Source organism: Salvelinus sp. IW2-2015, linkage group LG36, assembly GCF_002910315.2.
Source record: "Salvelinus sp. IW2-2015 linkage group LG36, ASM291031v2, whole genome shotgun sequence".
Taxonomy (NCBI): Eukaryota; Metazoa; Chordata; class Actinopteri; order Salmoniformes; family Salmonidae; genus Salvelinus; species Salvelinus sp. IW2-2015.
This window is the reverse complement of record NC_036875.1, coordinates 36279659-36301869: the sequence shown is the minus strand read 5'-3', so window position 1 is coordinate 36301869 and position 22211 is coordinate 36279659. Positions and strand designations below refer to the sequence as shown.

Sequence of the window (22211 nt, the reverse complement as noted above, 5' to 3'; positions counted from 1 at the left end):
GGTGCTGGCTGCTCAGTTTCAACTGTTTCTGCCTGCGGCTATGGAACCCTGACCGGTCACCGGACATGCTACCTGTCCCAGACCTGCTGTTGTCAACTCTCTAGAGACAGCAGGAGCGGGTAGAGATACTCTCAATGATCGGCTATGAAAAGCCAACTGACATTTACTCCTGAGGTGCTGACTTGTTGCACCCCGACAACACTGTGATTATTATTATTTGACCATGCTGGTTCATTTATGAACATTGAACATCTTGGCCTGTTCTGTTATAATCTCCACTGGCACAGCCAGAAGAGGACTGGCCACCCCTCATAGCCTGGTTCCTCTCTAGGTTTCTTTCTAGGTTTTGGCCTCTCTAGGGAGTTTTTCCTAGCCACCGGGCTTCTACACCTGCATTCTCTGCTGTTTGGGGTTTTAGGCTGGGTTTCTGTACAGCACTTTGAGATATCAGCTGATGTAGGAAGGGCTATATAAATACATTTGATTTGATTTGACTCTATGCTATCGTGCCCAGAAACCTGCTCCTTTTAACTCTCTGTTCGAACGTGCTAGAGGGCCCAGTTATTCTAGCATTTAGCCGTACCCTTATCCTACTTCTCCTCTGTTCCTCTGGTGATGTAGAGGTTAATCCGAGACCTGCAGTGCCTAGCTCCACTCCTACTCCCAGGTGCCTTCATTTGTTGACTTCTGTAACCGTAAAAGCCTTGGTTTCATGCATGTAACATTAGAAGCTACTCCCTAAGTTTGCTTTATTCACTGCTTTAGCACATTCTGCCAACCTGGATGTCTTAGCCGTGTCTGAATCCTGGCTTAGGAAAAGCACCACAAACCCTGAAATTTCTATCCCTAACAATAAGATTTTCCGCCGAAGTAGAACTGCCAAAGGGGGCGGTGTTCAATCTACTGCAGAGATAGCCTACAGAGTTCTGTCTTACTATTAAAGTCTTACCAAAACAATTCGAGTTCCTACTTTAAAAATGTACCTTTCCAGAAACAAGTCTCTCACTGTTGCCGCTTTGCTATAAAGACCACCCTCTGCCCCCAGCTGTGCCCTGGACACCATATGTGAATTGATTGCCCCCCCATCTAATCTTCTGAGCCTGGCTGGTGGGTGACCTAAACTGGGACATGCTCAACACCCCGGCCATCCTACAATCTAAGCTTGATGCCCTCAATCTCACACAAATTATCAATGAACCTACCAGGTACCACCCCAAATCCATAAACACGGGCACCCTCATAGATATCATCCTAAATAACTCTATATTGTAATTACTTCGCCATCATGGCCTATTATTGCCTTACCTGTCTTATCCTACCTCATTTGCACATGCTGTATATAGATTTTTCTACTGTATTATTGATTGTATGTTTGTTTATTCCATGTGTAACTCTGTATTGTTGTATATGTCGAACTGCTTTGCTTTATCTTGGCCATGTCGCAGTTGCAAATGAGAACTTGTTCTCAACTAGCCTACCTGGTTAAATAAAGTGAAATAAAAAAATATAAAAAAATAATACCACGGCTAAGGGCTGTTCTTATGCACGACGCATCGCGGAGTGCCTGGACACAGCCCTTAGCCGTGGTATATTGGACATATACCGCAAACCCCTGAGGTGCTTATTGCTATTGTAAACTGGTTACCAACGTAATTAGAGCAGTAAAAATAAAGTTTTGTCATACCCGTGGTATACGGTCTGATTTACCACAGCTGTCAGCCATCAGCATTCAGGGCTCAAACACCCAGTTTATAATATTAGCCTAAATTATGACTATGCATCACATTAGCAATACCTATCTTACATTAGTTGCGAAAAAAGATGATAGATGCATGCAATCTTTTATTATAAAGCTGAAAAAAATTGCTTCCCCAAACTTGAAAACTCACCACTGAACCACTACCATATGACCCAAATATATTTAACTGAACCTGACACCACTACCATATGACCCAAATATTTTAACTCAACTGACACCACTACCATAATGATCCAATATATTTAACTGAACTGACCACCCTACTAACCATATGATGCGCCAATATATTTAAACTGAATCTGACACCACTACCAATATGATCCAATATATTTAACTGAACTGACACCACTACCATATGACCCAAATATTTAACTGAAACTGACACACTACCATATGCGAACCCAAATATATTTAACTCAACTGACACCACTACCAATGATTCCAATATATTTAACTGAACTGACACCACTACCATATGACCCAATAATTTAACTGAACTGACACCACACTACCATATGACCAATATATAACTGAACTGACACCACTACCATATGACCCAATATATTTAACTCAACTGACACCACTACCATATCACCAATAATTTAAAGCTGAACTGACACCATACCATATGAATCCAATATATTTAACTGAACTGACACCACTACCATATGATCCAATATATTTAAACTGAAACTGACACCACTACCATATGACCCCAATAGATTTAACTGAACTGACACCACTACCATATGATCCCAATATATTTAACTCAACCTGACACCACTACCATATGATCCAATATATTTAACTGAACTGACACCACTCACTATGACCCAATATATTTAACTGAACTGACACCACTACCATATGACCCAAATATATTTAACTGAAGCTGACACCACTACCATATTTGACTCAATCATATTTAACTGAACTGACTCACTACCATATGACCCAATAGATTTACTTGAACTTGACACCACTACCCATATGATTCCAATATAATAACTTGAACTGACACCACTACCAATATGATCAATATATTTAACTGAAACTGACACCACTACGCATATGAATGCTCAATAATATAACTGAACTTGACACCCACTACCATATGACCCAAATATATTTAACTTGAACTGACAACCACTACCATAATGACCCAATAGATTTAACTGAACTGACACCACTACCATATGACCCAAATATTTAACAGAAACTGACACCACTACCATAGACCCAATATATTAACAGAATCTGAGACCACCCACAATATGAACCAACTATATTTAACTGAATTGACCCACCACTACCATATGACCCAATATATGTTAACTGAAACTGACACCCACTACGCATTGCTTTATGTATGACTCAATAGATATTATATTGGTCTGATGTAGCTGTGACATTCCGGAGCGTTTTACTCTGATATGATTCCTGAGTGTATATTTAACTTGAGTATCTGTACTGACCTATCGACCTATAGTTAGTGCTGCTCGATAGCAGTTTATCTTGATAGTTGTTAGCGACGCTACTTACCATATGATCCGGAATGTATATTTAACTAACTGACACCCACTACCATATATCCAATATATTAACTGAAACTGACACCACTACTCATATGATTCTCGAAGTGTGAGTTATTAACTGAACTGACACCACTACCATATGACCAAATATTTAACTGAACTGACACACACTACATAGACCCAATATTTAACTCAACTTGACACCACTTACCATATGATCCAATAATAACTGAAACTGACAAACCACTGACCATCATGACCCAATTTATTTTAATCTATTCTTGACTACCTACATCTCATGATACTCTATTATATTAACGAACTTTCTACCACTACCATTATGGGACCCAATATATTAAATCTCTATATCTATCAACGCGTTCCTGTATTGCAATATGTGCCTAATATAGTTAAATATCGTGAAACTGACACACTGTCCATATGATCCAAAAGTATAGTTAACTGAACGACACTCACTACCATATGATCCAATGAGTATAGTATCTGATAGCTGACACCTACTGACCATAGTTGAGCCTCTTAATTATTATTAACTGATGATGTGACGTGGATAGACCGTATCTATCGCAGTGTGATGAGGCCCGTGAGGGCCCGGATAATAGTAATCGTTGCGAAATGAAGCGTCACTTAGTTCGCATTATGTAATCTCAAAGGTTATTAAGAGCTTTGAATGACACTCACTACCGATTTAGGTGACCGAAATAATAACTGAACTGACTACCACTACCATTATGGTGTAGCGCTGTCGAGATTGATTTATTTAAGCTGAAACGACAGTGGTCCGCTTACGCGGATTTTAGGCTCAAATATTAGTGTTAACTGAACTGACACTGAGCAGCTGTCAGTGTATGATTTGGGTGGTGTGTGGTCCCAATAGATTTAACTGAGACTGATCAGCTTCGATCTACCATATGATCCAATATAATTAACTGAGACTGAACACCACTACCATAGACTCAAATATATTTAACCTGAACTGACCCACTACCATATGATTGTGAGGACTCAATATATTTAACTAATCTACTATCCGACTTACCAGATGACGCCGTTAAGTATATTTAATCTTAGTATCTACTATCTCATCGTTGACGCTATATATCTCTCAGAGTTAGATTTAATGAATTACCACCTGTGACTACCAATGACCCAAATAGATTTAACTTAGTAAAATACGTGTACACCGTAGCTACCATTATGATGCCTCTGCTATATTTATTAGTGTAACAGAACTGACGACCGACGTACCATATGAAAGTCGAAGTGTGATTGATTAAACTGAACTGACACCACTACCATATGGACCCAAATAATTTAACTGAACTGACACCACTACCAATGACGGGGGGCGCTTCAATGAGATTTTAAGCTTTGAGGATTGGACTAGCGATCCGTACTGACCATATACCAATAGATTTAAGCTGAACGGTGGACAGCGCTAGCGTACGTGAGTGGTTATTGAGCCCATACAGTTACACTGAACTGACAGCTCGAGCTGAGGCTGCATATGACCCAATAGTGTAGTTGTATGTGGCAGACTGACGAGCCGACTTTACCAGGATGAGTTCCAATAGTAATTAACTGAACTGACCACCACTACCATATGACTCCAATATAATTTAACTGAACTTGACACCATCTTACCATATGAATCAATATATTTAACTGAACTGACACCACTACCAATTGATGCAAATATATTTAAACTGAACTGACACACCATACCATATGATCCAAATAATTTAGCTGAACTGACACCACGGTGACCATTATCACCAAGTGTATAGTTTGGCCAGGTGGACTGGGGACAGCAAGGAGTCATCATGCCAGGTAGTCCTGAGGCATGGTCCTAGGGCTCAGGTCCTCCGAGAGAGAGAAAGAAAGAGAGAATTAGAGAGAGCATACTTAAATTCACACAGGACACCGGATAAGACAGGAGAAGTACTCCAGATATAACAGACTGACCCTAGCCCCCGTCAAGGCATAATGTACAGACAAATGTATGGTAGGAAGAGAGTACATTGGAAGTAAACCTAGGCATTGAGTAATGATGAGAGAGATATAGTCTCTAGAGATGTTTAAACCAGGTGATGTCATCGCATATGTGGGAGGTGGAACMACATGGTTGGTTAAGGCATATTGAGCAGGGCTAGAGGCTCCACAGTGAAATAAGACAGTAATCACTAACCAGGACAGTAATGGACAAGGCATATTGATATTAGGGAGAGGCATGCGTAGCCAAGTGATCGTATGGGTCGAGTGAGTGGTTGGGCTGGCTGGGGACATGGCGATTCAGACAGTTAGCAGGCCGGGGCTAGCAAGCTAGCAGTTAGCAGGCCGGGGCTAGCAAGTTAGTAGAAGGGCCTTAGAGGGACGTGGCGATGGGGGAAAGTCTGTTTTTGCCTCCTCGTGCGGTGACGTCGATAGACTAGTCGTGGAATTAGTAGGGTTCCAAGTAGCAGAGGGGTCCAAGTCCAATTGGCAAAATGGGTATAGTGATCCAAGAAACTGGCCGATGGATCAGCTAACAGTCCAATATGCTCTAGATAGCTAGCAGGCCGCGGTTAGCAGAATGGGCCTTCAGGGGACGTCGCACCTGAGGGGCCTGTTGGAATCATCGGGCAGATTATGTTGGTATTCCAGTCGTGAAGGATCGGCGGGGTTCCGTGCCCCGTACCGGCAGTAGAAGGGGTCCGGATATTGTAGCCGAGGAGTGGGCTTCAAGAGTAGCCCAGGAACCCTCCCCGGGAGATTGGCCTAGCATGGGCTAGCTCCAGGCTAATTGGTGCTTGCTCCGGGACGGAAACGTTAGCCAGGAGTAGTCAACCCGGGTTGCGGTTAGCTAGCTGCGATGGTCCAGATGAAAAGGTTCAGAGTTTGCGGTAGGAATCCGGGGATATGGAGAGAAAAATAGGTCCGATATGCTCTGGTTTGAAACGCGTTGTACGAACTGGCGAGAGCTTTCCGAGCTAAAGGTTAGCTGATGACCGCTGGCAGTGGTTAGCTGACTGATAGCTGGTAGCTAGTTAGCTAGCTAGCTTCAGTTGAGTTCCGATGTAAGTAGAAATACTTTAGAAAAAAAAAAACGGATCCACACCACATTGGGTGAGACGCAGGAGAGTATTTTGAAATTGAGGTTAGGAAAAATATTAAAAAGATTGCGAAGAAAAATATATAAAAAGATATATACATGGGACAAGACAAGACAAAGRCAAAGACATCTGACTGCTACGCCATCTTGGATTATGCTATATTATGGTATATTGGCCATATAACACACACCCTCGTACCTTATTGCTTAAATATAACTCAATCACTGTTAGAAAAACAGACAGTTCTGAACAAAGCATGTCTGAGAGCGTAGTGACATCAATCTAATCAAATACTTTTATTTTCCTTTCTTTGCATGTGGCCTTTTGTACAATATGACATCCATCTAGCCTGGAGGAGGAAATTGTGCCCCTCAAATCTTTCCAGTGGCACTGGACCAATGATAAAGACAGTGAATATGCATCACTCACTGGGGAAATGGCCCAATGTTCTCCGCTGGTGCCTATAAGATAGACTACTGTTCTCTCAATCGGGAGTTGAACATTTTGATAACTAGAGACAGATTAGAGTCTTTTCCTTGGCTTGTCTTTTCAGCAATAGCCATTTGCTTTCTAAACTATGTTTCCTACGATTGTATTTTGAAATATTGTGATAAGCCTAGGGCTATTTAACTGCTTCTCACTGACCGCTCTAACTCAACAATCAGCTAGCCTATTTGGTAGCAGTAACTCAACAATCAGCTAGCCTATTGGTCAGCAGTCTAACTCAACAATCAGCTAGCCTATTTGGTAGCAGTGACTCAACAATCAGCTAGCCTTGGTAGCAGTGACTCAACAATCAGCTAGCCTATTTGGTAGCAGTGACTCAACAATCAGCTAGCCTATTTGGTAGCAGTGACTCAACAATCAGCTAGCCTATTTGGTAGCAGTGACTCAACAATCAGCTAGCCTATTTGGTAGCGTGACTCAACAATCAGCTAGCCTATTTGGTAGCAGTGACTCAACAATCAGCTAGCCTATTTGGTAGCAGTAACTCAACAATCAGCTAGCCTATTTTGTAGCAGTAACTCAACAATCAGCTAGCCTATTTGGTAGCAGTAACTCAACAATCAGCTAGCCATTTTGGTACAGTAACTCAACAATCAGCTAGCCTATTTGGTAGCAGTAACTCAACAATCAGCTAGCCTATTTGGTAGCAGGACTCAACAATCAGCTAGCCTATTTGGTAGCAATGACTCAACAATCAGCTAGCCTATTGGTAGCAGTAACTCAACAATCAGCTAGCCTATTTGGTAGCAGTAACTCAACAATCAGCTAGCCTATTTTTGGTAGCAGGTATACTCAACAATCAGCTAGCCTATTTGGTAGCAGTAACTCAACAATCAGCTAGCCTATTTGGTAGCAGTACTCAACAATCAGCTAGCCTATTTGGTAGCAGTAACTACAATCAGCTAGCCTATTTGGTAGCAGTACTCAACAATCAGCTAGCCTATTTGGTAGCAGTAACTCAACAATCAGCTAGCCTATTTGGTAGCAGTAACTCAACAATCAGCTAGCCTATTTGGTAGCAGTGACTCAACAATCAGCTAGCCTATTTGGTAGCAGTAACTCAACAATCAGCTAGCCTATTTTGTAGTCAGTAACTCAACAATCAGCTAGCCTATTGGTAGCAGAACTAACAATCAGCTAGCTATTTGGTAGCAGTAACTCAACAATCAGCTAGCCTATTTGGTAGCAGTAACTCACAATCAGCTAGCCTATTTTGGTAGCAGTAACTCAACAATCAGCTAGCCTATTTGGTAGCAGTACTCAACAATCAGCTGCCTATTTGGTAGCAGTAACTCAACAATCAGCTAGCCTATTGGTAGCAGTAACTCAACAATCAGCTAGCCTATTTGGTAGCAGTGACTCAACAATCAGCTAGCCTATTTGTAGCAGTAACTACAATCAGCTAGCCTATTTGGTAGCAGTAACTCAACATCAGCTAGCCTATTTGGTAGCAGTAACTCAACAATCAGCTAGCCTATTTGGTAGCACGAGACTCAACCACAATCAGCTAGCCTATTTGGTAGCAGATACTCAACAATCAGCTAGCCTATTTGGTAGCAGTAACTCAACAATCTAGCTATGCCTAATTTAGGAGCAGATAACTCAACAATCAGCTAGCCTATTTGGTAGCAGTAACTCAACAATCAGCTAGCCTATTTGGTAGCAGTAACTCAACAATCAGCTAGCCTATTTGGTAGGCTATTTGCTGCGAGCTCTGCCCAAATTGTGCGCTTTAAACAACCCACAGTACATTTTTAAAAGAAGCTAATGATCCTCTGTGGCCATATCATGCTCTCTGGCGTAGCATTTTGAATGTTTTCATTTAATTAAGTATAGGCATGAGTAATTATATAGGTGCTTTTGGCAAATTTAATAAAATGTACTTTAGGGGAAGCTTATCTTGCCCTAGCCTATGCCAACATCAATGTGAAGGTAACCGGTGAAAATAACAGTTGCTGGCCGCAAGGCTTACAAGGCCGAGTTCAAATGCTGACATCAAATTCAATTTGTGCACTGCCTAACTGTCTGGCACATCTCTGCTCTCTGAGAGAAAGGCATCAGGCTGGCAGCTGCTCTCTGAGATGCTCTCCGCATGGTCCTAAAGCCAGCCCATAACSAATACTCTAAACAGCCGCTGCATTTTAATCGGGATTGGAATGATTTTAGTCTTCCTATATGTAGCTTACATTTTTGGTCTTGAGCTATGGTTTAGCCCAGCTATACCCAACTGAGGCCTCTGTCATAGGGTGACCAGAGCAGATGTAATGAGATGGTAACTGAAGAGACTCTATGTAGGAGGATTGTACACTCAGAAAAAAAAGGCGATATCTAGAACGTAAAATGGTTCTTCGGTGGTCCCCATAGGATAACATTTTGAATAAGCCTTTTTGGTTCCATGTAGAACCCTTTTGGTTCCAGGTAGAACCCTTTTGGGTTCCATGTAGAACCCTTTGCACAGAGGGTTTTAAATGGAACAAAAAAGGAGGACAGCCGAATAACTCTTTTGGAAGCTTTTTTTCTAAGAGTGTAGGTGCTGAAGCTCTCTAATGAGGCCCAGTCAATGTGTTAGAGAGCCTTAATGATGCTCGTTGCCCATAGGGATGAGTCTGAAACATACCCACTGGAAAGAGATGAGAGAGAGAGGGACATCAAGGAGGAAATGTTTTTGAACGGTTTGCATTATAACAGTAGAGCCCCATACCCCCACCACCATTCCCTCCACATATGCTGCCTCCATCTCACCCCCATTTACATACAAGACTGTAGCCTTGCTGCCTTTCACAACTGCAGTCATTTGAATATGTCTGTTAAGGCTGAATGCATAGTTTCAGAAGTAGAGCTAGAGAGGAGACTARCTTTATGGCACAGATTGTTAGAGCTGTACATGTTGTTCACTACAGATATACAGTACATGTTGGATGTAACATCTCTGTGCCTGTGTCTACAACTGTGCCTCCCTGCTTCTCATAGCTTTAACATGAGGTTTCCGAGTCTTCAGACCCCCCCATCTGTAATATCATGTGTTACCTGGAATCACCCCAACCAATCAATTCAGTGCTTTGAATAATTTATRTGTTTTTGATTGACAGCTGGCAATATAGGAGACTGTGCGGAGGAGTGGAATGTCAGAGTGAATCGAGATTATGTTGGAACCACCTTTTAAAGCATGTTGACGTTTATTGTCTTTAGTCTTGTCCTTCAGGCAGCACTGAGCGAGTTCCCCTTAGAATTTTATTTTTTATTTAACCTTTATTTAACTAGGCAAGTCTTTATTTAGATAGGCCAGCTGCAAAGTCARAATTGGCTATATTGTAAAAATGCATGTTTTTTTTTGTTGTTGTCTAATTTAAGGTTAGGTTTAGGCATTGGGGTTAGCAGTGTGGTCAAGGTTAGGCTTAAAATCAGATTAGATGACTTTGTGGSTGTGCTAGCTAGTGACCACTGCAGAGCTGCCTCCAGAACAAGATTCATGATGAAAAATACTAACCTGCCCTTTTAAAAGGGAGGGTTCTATGGGTTTTTTCAGAAAATGTATTAACATTCTATTAGAGAGATTACAGTCATAGCCTAGAGTGCCATGGGAATCTAATCACATATTCAGTAGAGGACGAAAATTGGAATTACTTCCAATTTGAGTATGTTGAAGATTATGAACATGTAGTGAGGTAATGTAGTTAATCCACAAAACCAGCATGGATCTATGGGATGAATTAAACACACTCTTAAAACGAGGGTTCTTTGAAAGGCAAGGAGTTTTAACTAAAACCTTTTTCATCCTAAGAACCGTTTTTTGAAGAAAGGGTTCTTTGATGATCCTTTGGAAGGAAAGAAGGGTTTTACATAGAACCCTTCTGAATCTGAATAAGATTTTTGATAGTATTGATAGAATTTTTTTTCTTTCCTTTAAATAGTGTCTGAGTGTTTACCTCAGTGTTTAAACTTTGAATAATCTGGTCAATTTAAAAATATGTGTGAGAATGTTTTMAACTGTACCTATATGGGAATATTTGTGCATGTATCTCGTATTCCCTTAATGATTTTTACATGTACAGTACTGACATAGTATATACAGTGCATTCGGAAAGTAATCAGACCCCTTGATTTTTTCCCACATGTTGTTACGTTACAACTTTTTCTAAAATGGATTAAATTGGTTTCCCCCCCCCCCATCAATCTACACACAATACCCCATAATGACAAAGCAAAAACAGGTTTTTAGAAATGTTTGCAAATTATTTAAAAAAAAGGAAAAATATCATGTTTACATAAGTATTCAGACCCTTTACTCAATACTTTGTTGAAGCACCTTTGCAGCGATTACAGCCTTGAGTCTTCTTGGGTTTGACGCTACAAAGCTTGGCACACCTGTATTTGGGGAGTTTCTCCCATTCTTCTCTGAGATCCTCTAAGCTCTGTCAGGTTGGATGGGGAGCGGTCGCTGCACAGCTATTTTCAGGTCTCTCCAGAGATGTTCGATTGGGTTCAAGTCCAGTTTCTGGCTGGGCCACTCAAGGACATTCAGAGACTTGTCCCGAAGCCACTCCTGCGTTGTCTTTTCCTGTGTGCTTAGTGTCGTTGTCTTGTTGGAAACCTTCGCCCCAGTTGAGGTCCTGAGCGCTCTGGAGCAGGTTTTCATCAAGTATCTCTCTGTGCTATGCTCCGTTCATCTTTCCCTCGATCCTGTCTAGTCTCCAGTCCCTGCCGCTGAAAAACATTGCCACAGCATGATGCTGCCACCACCGTGCTTCACTGTAGGGATGGTGCCAGGTTTTCTCCAAATGTGACGCTTGCATTCAGGCCAAAGAGTTCAATCTTGTTTTCATCAGACCAGAGAATCTTGTTTCTCATGCTGGGGAGTAGCTTTTGCTGGGGAGTAGCTTCCGCTCCTCCCTGCATGAGGTCGAAGGAATTGTTCGTAAAGCTCAGAGACAGGATTGTGTCGAGTCACAGATCTGGGGAAGGGTACCAAAAAAATTATGCAGCATTGAGGTCCCCAAAAACACAGTGGCCTCCATCATTCTTAAATGGAAGAAGTTGAACACCCAAACTCTTGCTAGAGCTGGTCACGCGGCCAAACTGAGCAATCGGGGGAGAAAAGCCTTGGTCACCTCCCTGTTTTATTTGTGGGAATACTTGGGGACAGATTTCTTATATAAAAACATTGGGCAGGCCCAAAAAAGTTGTGGCCCACGAGTCCACTGTTTGCTGACCTCTGCCCTACGGGACAAACCGAAGAACACTGTATGGTTGTACTTCGTAGCGAGCCTACAGACTGTGATCTTTACCCTCAGTAATTCTGGGAAAAAGAAAGTATGAATCATCCAATGTATGTAGTTTATCATCAAATGTAGGATCAGTATCTGTATGTTGGTGTGTTGTGTTGTGTGTGTGTGTGTGTGTGTGTGTGTGTGTGTGTGTGTGTGTGTGTGTGTGTGTGTGTGTGTGTGTGTGTGTGTGTGTGTGTGTGTGTGTTTAGAGGAAGTGAGTAAAGAGAACATCAGGGAAGAATGCAGCTTCGTTCAACTCACATGATCCACATCTAGGATCAGCAGTGGAAGCATGTGCCCAACAACCCTCCCTCCCTCCCTACCACACACACACACACACACACACACACACACACACACACACACACACACACACACACACACACACACACACACACACACACACACACACACACACACACACACACACACACACACACACACACACACACACACACACACACACACACACACACACACACACACACACAGAAAGAGAGAGTGAGAGCTGTTATTAACTCTATCCTATAAGAACTCTATGGAGCTGGGCCATGTGACTCTCGACCACCAACTAGCCTACTTAAAGCTGACCTGAATACCATGGAGGGTAAGGGGGATTTTTAATTTGACTTTCACCCCTGACTGACTTGGCTTGAGACTCACCCCTGAGGACACTTGAACATGTGATTCCCTTTGATTTCCGTTTGGAAGAACTAATGATGCTGATACACAGCTTTACAAGCTGATTTCAGGTCAGAGGTCAACAAGTTGTCAGATCTGTGTGGTCCTCATAACATTCCTGCCTCCCACTGAACTCAAATCAATGAGTAAAGGGAATGAGATATGAGCTGGTAAATATTTCACTACGATTGTSCCCCCAGGGAATTTCACCCTTTTCCTCTGGTGGTTGTGACTGTAACACTAAAAATTCTTGATTATGTCAATTGGTCATCAGTGAGACGAGGATGAGAGTACAATGAGAGGAGGGGTTCCCTGTAGTTTTCTTCCATTATGATGTCTGTAGGTACGATCTCCTGTCAGTCAGTGGGTATAAAGAGCTAAGCGTCTTAGTGCTTGTTCACACAAACCCACATGGCAATGAAGAGGGAAGCACTGCCGGATTCATAATCACAACATYTAGTATTGAGTTTGAGTTTATTTTATTTTTACAGGAACAGTGCACATTAATCAACTTTTCAGTAAAAGTGCCGGTTTTAGCCAACCGGCTAATTTTCAACCACAGTCCCTGGGCAGGTTTTTAAAAACAATTAGAAAACAGACAATCAACGAGCAGTGAGCACACGCACAGCAACACAGGACAAGCAAGACATAGCATGCAGACAGAGAAACATATCACAAAAAGCAACAAGACATTGAGGGTCTCTGTGCTGTAAGTCTCTCTGTCTCTGTCTCTGTCTCTGTCTCTGTCTCTGTCTCTGTCTCTGTCTCTGTCTCTGTCTCTGTCTCTGTCTCTGTTCTGTCTCTGTCGTCTGCTCTCACCCTCTGTACTCTGTCTCTCTCCTCTCTCTCTCTCTCTCTCTCTCTCTCTCTCTCTCTCTCTCTCTCTCTCTCTCTCTCTCTCTCTCTTCTCTCTCTCTCTCTCTCTCTCTCTCTCTCTCACTGTCTCTCTCACGCTCCCTCCTCTCTCTTCTCCTCTTCTCTCTCTCTCTCCGCCCCTCTCTCTCTACCCCTCTCTCTCTCCGCTCTCATCCATTTTTCCCCAATTCCATTTCAGGGCTTTATTGGCATATGTTAACATTGCCAAAGCAAGTGAAGTAGATAATAAACAAAAGTGAAATAAACAATAGAAATTAATAGTAAACATTACACTCAAAAAAGTTCMGAAAGAATAAAGACATTACAAATGTCATATTATGTGCAAATAGTTAAAGTACAGCGAAAATAAATAAACAAAAATATGGGTTGTATTTACAATGGTGTTTGTTCTTCACTGGTTGCCCTTTTCTTGTGGCAACAGGTCACAAATATTGCTGCTCTGATGGCACGCTCTGGTATTTCACCCAGTAGATATGGGAGTTTATCAACATTGGGTTTGTTTTCAATTTCTTTGTGGATCTGTGTAATCTGCCGGAAATATGTGTCTCTAATATGGTCACACATTTGGCAGGGGGTTAGGAAGTGCAGCTCAGTTTCTACCTCATTTTGTGGGCCGTGTGCATATAGTCTGTCTTCTCTTGAGAGCCAGGTCGGCCTACGGTGGCCTTTCTCAATAGCAAGGCTATGCTCACTGAGGCTGTACATAGTCAAAGCTTTCCTTAAGTTTGGGTCAGTCACAGTGGTCAGGTATTCTGCCACTGTTTACTCTCTGTTTAGGGCCAAATAGCATTCTAGTTTGCTCAGTTTTTTTGTTAATTCTTTCCAATGTGTCAAGTAAATGTCTTTTTGTTTTCTCATGATTTGGTTGGGTCTTATTGTGTTGCTGTTCTGCGGCTCTGTGGGGTGTGTTTGTGTTTATGAACAGAGCCCTAGGACCAGCTTGCTTAGGGGACTCATCTCCAGTTTCATCTCTCTGTAGGTGATGTCTTTGCTATGGAAGGTTTGGGAATCGCTTCCTTTTAGGTGGTTTTTAACAGCTCTTTTCTGGATTTTGATAATCAGCGGGTATCGGCCTAATTCCACTCTGCAWGCATTATTTGTTGTTTTACCTTGTACACAGATGATATTTTTGCAGAATTCTGCATGCAGTCTCAATTTGGTGTTTGTCCCATTTTGTGAATTTTTGGTTGGTGAGAGGACCCCAGACCTCACAACCATGAAGGTCAATGGGTTCTATAACTGATTCAAGTATTTTTAGCCATATCCTAATTGGTGTGCCAATTCTCTCAGCTCGTTCACAAAGGCAACTTGTGGAAGTTGCCTTTGGCGCTGATGTTTAGGCTGAGGTATGTATATTTTTTTGTGTGCTCTAGGGCAGCGGTGTACAGATGGAATTTGTATTTGTGGTCCTGGCAACTGGACCTTTTTTGGACGACCATTTTTTTTGTCTTATCTGTGCAGAAGATCTAGGTGCTGCTGTAGGCCCTCCTTGGTTGGTGACAGAAGCACCAGATCATCAGCAAACAGTAGACATTTTACTTCAGTTTCTAGTAGGGTGAGGCCGGGTGCTGCAGACTGTTCTAGTGCCCTCGCCAATTCGTTGATATATACGTTGAAGAGGGTGGGGCTTAAGCTGCATCCCTGTCTCACCCCACAGCCCTGTGGAAAGAAATGTGTGTGTTTTTTGCCAATTTTAACCTCACACTTGTTGTTTGTGTACATGGATTTTATAACGTCATATGTTTTTCCCCCAACACCACTTTCAATCAATTTGGAGACCCTCATGCCAAATTGAGTCAAAAGATTTTCTGAAATCAACAAAGCATGAGGAGACATTGCCTTTGTTTTGGTTGGTTTGTTTATGAATTAGGGTGAATACGTGGACTGTCATACGGTAATTTGGTAAAAAGCCAGTTTGACGTTTGCTCAGTTCATTGTTTTTACTGAGGAGAAGTACGAGTCTGCTGTTAATGATAATGCAGAAGATTTTCCCAAGGTTGCTGTTGACATATCCCACGGTAGTTATTGGGGTCAAATTTGTCTCCGCTATTGTGGATTTGGGTGATCAGTCCATGGTTCCAAATATTGGGGAAGATGCCAGAGCCAACGATGATGTGAAAGAGTTTAAGTATAGCCAATTGTAATTTGTGGTTTGTATATTTTATCATTTTGTTGAGGATACCATCAACACCACAGGCCTTTTTCGGTTGGAGGGTTTGTATTTTGTCCTGTAGTTCATTCAATGTAATTGGAGAATCCAGTGGGTTCTGGTCGTCTTTAATAGTTGATTCTGAGATTTGCATTTGCTCATGTATATGTTTTTTCTGTTTGTTCTTTGTTTTCGGATCAAAAAGATGGTGGTTTAYCCATACATCTCCGTTTTGGATAGATAACTCTTTGTRTTGTTGTTTGTTTAGATTTTTCCAATTTTCCCAGAAGTGGTTAGAGTCTATGTATTCTTCCATTACATTGAGCTGATTTCTAACGTGCTGTTATTTTTCTGTAGTGTATTTCTGTATTGTTTTAGTGATTCACCATAGTGAAGGTGTAGACTCAGGTTTTATGCGTCTCTATGTTATTGGTTAGACAGGTTTCTCAATTTCTTTCTTAGATTTTCATCAAACCATTTGTCATTGTTGTTAATTTTCTTTGGTTTTCTGTTTGACATTTTTAGATTTTAGATACTGTTTAGGTTTTCTACTGCCAAGTTTATGCCTTCATTATTACAGTGGAACGTTTTGTCCAGGAAGTAGTCTAAAACGGATTGAATTTGTTGTTGCCTAATTGTTTTTTGGTAGGTTTCCACACTACATTCCTTCCATCTATAGCATTTCTTAATACTAATCAGTTCCTTTGGCTTTGATGCCTCATGACTGACTATTGCTCTGTTCAAGTAGACTGTGATTTTGCTGTGATCTGATAGGGGTGTCAGTGGACTGACTGTGAATGCTCTGAGAGACTCTGGGTTGAGGTCAGTGATAAAGTAGTCCACAGTACTACTGCCAAGAGATGAGCTGTAAGTGTACCTACCATAGGAGTCCCCTCGAAGCCTACCATTGATGTACATACCCAGCGTGCGACAGAGCTGCAGGAGTTGTGACCTGTTTTTGTTGGTTATGTTGTCATAGTTGTGCCTAAGGGGATATATGTCACCTCCAGGTAGGTGTTTGTCCCCCTGTGGGCTAAGGGTGTCAGGTTCTTGTTCAGTTCTGACATTTAGGTCATCATAGACTAACCAGGGCATGTCCCTAGGCCTGGAAATKATTSATTTCCCCCTCCAGGATGGAGAAGCTGTCTACATTAAAGTTTGGGGATTCTAGTAGCGGGATATACTGTAGGTAGCACACAGGAGGACATTTTTCTCTGTTGAGATCATTTCCTTTTGAATTTCTAGCCAAATGTAAAATGTACCTGTTTCGAATAATTTAATAGAGTGATTTAGGTCTGCTCTATACCAAATTAGCATACTCCCCGAGTCCCTTCCCTGTTTCACACCTGATAGTTTGGTGGATGGGACTACCAGTTCTCTGTAACCTAGAGGGCAACCAGTGGGTCCATCTCCTCTATACCATGTTTCTTCTAGGATGACATTGTCCTCAGGCCTTGGATATYCCAGGATGAGATAGTGAAGGCTTTGTGTCCCATAAAGTGTCCAATATTGTTAGTCGTGTGGTTTGGCGTCAGACCAGTAAGTGTGAGCAGAGCCTGCTGAGCATCTGGTACATGACATTGGCTTGGGCTAGTGTATAGGTCTGATCTGAGGGGGCCTAGCTTTTTCAATCACTCCCTTGAGTGCTGTTGCCACACTTTCCTGCAGTGTTCTCAGGTTGTTTGTGCCTGTGTGTATTATTATGTGGCTAGGTGACCCTAGTTGGTCCTCAGACAGAAGGTCTAGGGCGCGCTTGGTGTTTGGCCACCAGAGTTTAGACACTGTGTGTTTGGGGAAAAGTACATTTTCTTGTATATATTTCCCTTTTGCGTCCATAAGGAGTACAATCTGTGGCTTGTGTATGTCCTCAGTGGGTGTGTGTGGGGGGGGGGGGGGGGGGTTGTCAGGAGGGCTATCAGGGTGGCTGACAGGGGTGGTGATCAGAGGCTCTCTCTCTCTCTCTCTCTCTCTCTCTCTCTCTCTCTCTCTCTCTCTCTCCCCTTCCCCTCTCTCTCTCTCTCTCTCTCTCCCCTTCCCCTCTCTCTCTGTGCCTTCTCTTGTTAGCAGTCTGTCTTCATGGATCGGCAATCACACCGCCACCTGTCAGCACTTAACTACCTTTGCAACAGCAAACTTAATTCCCCCTTTATCAGAGAGAACAACAAATTAGTGAACCCCGGCGTCTCCTGAGAAGCTTTTAGTCGAGCTAATTATCTGTAGCTGTGTTGTAGCTCACTGGGATTCATCCACCCTTTACCTTCCTGCAACACTGCAAATGACATCCTCAAGTGCTTTCTTGGCTGGCTGGGAGAAGGGGAAGGAGAAGAACTAACTCCATTGTGGTTTGAAGCAGTGTTAATTAGCCCTTGTTGTAGCGCATTGTTTACCTCCTGGCTTTGGCTAAACGTGCATGGGGGTAGCTATTAATCCCAGTTTCTCACCTCTCCACAGGCCTGCTGGAGAGCAGCATGCGACTAAAGCCCCACGAGGCTCAGAACTACAGGAAGAAGGCATTGTGGGTGTCTTGGATCTCCATCGTGGTGACAATCATCCTGGCAGTGGCAGCCTTCAGTGAGTACATACCATTTAATGGTGTCCTTTAATGGTGTTGTATTATTCACTGTAGCCTGGTGTCCTTCAACAGTCCTATATTGTTAAGTGACTCTCCCCGAGTGACTGTGGTTCTGGATGTTTCTTGATGAGCATTGCTGTTAGGTTGCTTCAGGCCTAGGTAGTTATTCATTAGGTAGTGCCCTTCATCCAATGATTTCCAATGCATTTCAACCATTGACTAAACATTGGTTTTAAACCAAGTAAGTATAAAGTATATTATATTAAGTATATTTTGTAATCTTGTTACACTAAATTAGAACTCAGTCCAACAGGAAAAAGATCAAAAGAAAGAATGAGTGRGAAAAAAAGCATTTGAAATCCAAACCAACCTGCTGGCAGATTGGCATTACTGTCAGAAAACAACAGAAAGAGCATCAGATAGAACAGAAGGCCAAATCTAACTCCTGTTCATAATATTGTAAATTGTAGTTATTTTGAAGCCTTCACAATGCACTGTGAAAGAAAGCTGGCCAAATCACCTGAAATTCTTGAAAATAAGTTTGCAGTGCTGTCATTCATTGCTAGTCACCACATGTCAAAAAGTTCACTTCACGTTGATTCATTCCCCTTGGTGTATTCTGGGGTTTAGATTCAAGAGAAAAAATAAGGGTAGAAAAAAACATTTTTTTCACTGACAGATGTTTGACTGTAGACATGCAGACTGGCAGACTGACTGCATGCAGTAAGCCCGGAGCCACTTTGTCATTCACAATGGCTGAGCAGCAGGGTTAACTTGTTATAAATGGGCTTGAACATTGTTAGTTCGTTATCGACCGGGGTAATTAATATTCTGTCCTCGCCACACACCAGTCTAAGGACCAGGGAATAGACAGATGAGCCGAGGCAAAGTCGCAGTGCATTCTGGGAATTGATGGGACATCTGTGTTCAGCATCTAGGATATGGAAATGGAGTTTGTTGTCAGGGACCTTTCCTGTCCTATGTCCTATATTGCTCTGAGACATCTGCTCTAAGAACATCCTCAAACTGAACTCGTAGAATTCATTTCCCCAAACACCTATTTTTCTGTGGCAATTGACGAGACTATAAGTGACTAAATAGACCCAGAAAAAACTACAACTAAACAAAAATGATTTTTCAAATTACTTGACTAAAACGAGATGAGACGAAATGATCAGAAAATCTGACTACTGAATGGACTGGACAAGAGYTTTTGGAGAGATTGAGAGCTTTTCAGTGATAAGCACAATGAATATTAGCAGCAAAGATGCGCAGCATGGTTCTGTTCAGCAGTGGGAAGGATACGCCACACCCAGTACACACAGCCTAACATTTATTTGGASTCTCGCCACCATAAGACACGTTCCTGTGTATTCTCACCATACCTGCTTTTTAGTGTAGCCTCATCACACAGCTGTGTGTTTTGTTAAGCTTGTTTGGTCCTTGTGTTGTTAAGACTTGAATTGAAATGGCCTCCACAAAGCTCAATTTCCAAATGGACCGTCCTTGGGCTAGATAGGGTTTCACAGCCATAACCATAGGATCGCACACAATGTTCATATAATGGACTTGGCTACATACCGTATGATTGAGTGTGTTGTTCAGAGAGGCAAGATGACAATACAAAGATACAATCTGTTCTTGTCAAATGTCACTATAGGGCTGAATTCTATCATAATTCTTCCATCATATCTGCCATACTACGGTTTATGTTAAATCCTCACATTCTGGATGAAACAGGAAGCATATCAGGCAGAAATTAGAGAGGGACATTTGGATCCAAACAGCTTGGTTATCCACATAGTAATGCATGTCTATGGTGGCAGAAACTTTATCTATACTGAGTGTACAAAACATTATGAACACCTGCTCTTTCCATGACATAGACTGACCAGGTGAATSCAGGTGAAAATTATGATCCCTTATTGATGTCACTTATTAAATCCACTTCAATTAGTGTAGATGAAGGGGAGGAGACAGGTTAATAAAGAAGGATTTTTAAGCCTTGAGACAATTGAGACATGGATTGTGTATGTGTGCCATTCAGAGGGTGAAAGATTTAAGTGCCTTTGAACGGAGTATGGTAGTAGGTGCCAGGCGCACCAGTTTGTATCAAGAACTACAATGCTGCTGGGTTTTTCACGCTCAACAGTTTCCCGTGTGTATCAAGAATGGTCCACCACCCAAATGACATCAAGCCAACTTGACACAACTGTGGGAAGCATTGGCGGAAACATGGGCCAGCATTCCTGTGGAACGCTTTCGACACCTTGTAATTGAGGCTGTTTTGAGGGCAAAATGGGGGTGCTCAATAGTAGGAAGGTGTTCCTAATGTTTTGTACACTCGGTGTATATTCTGTTGTTGCACCTTCCAGACTAGTGACATTGACATTGTAAAAATAAAATATATATTGACAAAGAGGCAAATGAGGCGAGGATTTGAAAGGAATTTCTCKTCTGTTCAACAAATGCTAGGCCTGCATTAAACTATGGAGTTTAGCAATGTGTCTTTATTATCATAGACAGTATCTGTGGGATTGTGTGATGCCAGACGATGATTGAAAGCCTTTAAATTATTGTGTCTGATCTATCTTCAGTAGTCTTTGCCTTCGAAGTTTCACCAATTCATAATTTAACTTTCTTTGAGACCCACTCAGACACAACATTAACGGAATAGATATCTCATTAACAATATAACACATAATATTCCGTCGTGCAAAGGCCAGGCATAATAGGTTTAGATATGGTGCATCACTGTTCTGCCTGCTGAGAGAGCATTGTATAATAGCAAAGCTGCTCAATATTCAAAGAGAGTGTTCTTCTCAACAAGCTGATTTCAGATAGCCTACAGCCCTGTTAGGGATTGTAGAAGTATTCTGGGGGGTGACAAATGGTGTGCTGCTTGATAAATCTGTCTCTCTGTCTGGTTCCATTTGATGTTATGTGAGGAGGGAGAGCGAAGGAGAGAGAGACGTAGAGTCTGATGTGTGTTCTGTGTGTCCATACAAACTGTCGACTTCGTCGTCTCTGTGTGTGTACTCTGTGTCGGTGCTTCACTAGCTCAGTGTCTCTCTGATAGAATGTGTTCTGTGTGGTCTCTCTGTGTGTCTCTATAGAATATATATATATATCGTGGTGTCTAATAGATCAGATAAATCTGTGGTGTGTCTCTGTGTGTCTTCTGGGGTCTCTGCTGTGTGTCTCTCTGTGTGATGTCTCTGTGTGTGTCTCTGTGTGTCTCTGTGTGTCTCTCTGTGTGTCTCTTGTGTGTGTGTCTCTGCTCGTGCGTGTCCTCTGTGTGTGTCTCTCTCTGTGTGTGTCGTTGTGTGTGATATATGATATATATATTATAGATAAGTGTGTCTCTGGTGTGTCTCTCTGTGTGTCTCTCTGTAGACAATATAATACTGTGTGTGTCTCTGTGTGTGATATATAGAATCAGATGTCTCTGTGTGTCTCTCCTCTGTGCTAGTCGTCCTCTGTGTGTCTCTTGTGTCTCTCTGTGTGTGTCTCTGTGTGTGTCTTCTGTGTGTGTCTCTGTGTGTCTCTCTGTGTTGTCTCTCTGTGTTCTGTTGTCTCTTCTGTGTGCTGTCTCTGTCAAAAAGTCTCTGTGTGTCTCTCCTCAGATAGATCACTACTCTAAATAGATACACGTTCTGTGTGTCTCTACACATATCACTCTACACTAGATAGACTCTTAATTCTGTGTGTCTCTCTGTGTGGTGTCTCGGTGTGTGTCTTCTCTCCTCTCA

General features: G+C 42.1%; 1 protein-coding gene across 1 annotated transcript in view; it reads left to right on the top strand.

The window, feature by feature from the left end:
* Positions 1 to 22211, top strand: part of LOC111959510 (transmembrane protein 163a) — a 117121-nt gene that overhangs the window by 9072 nt on the left and 85838 nt on the right. Inside the window, 1 exon segment of the mRNA XM_070437659.1 lies at positions 18339 to 18458. Within this exon segment, the coding sequence (XP_070293760.1) occupies positions 18339 to 18458 (120 nt within the window).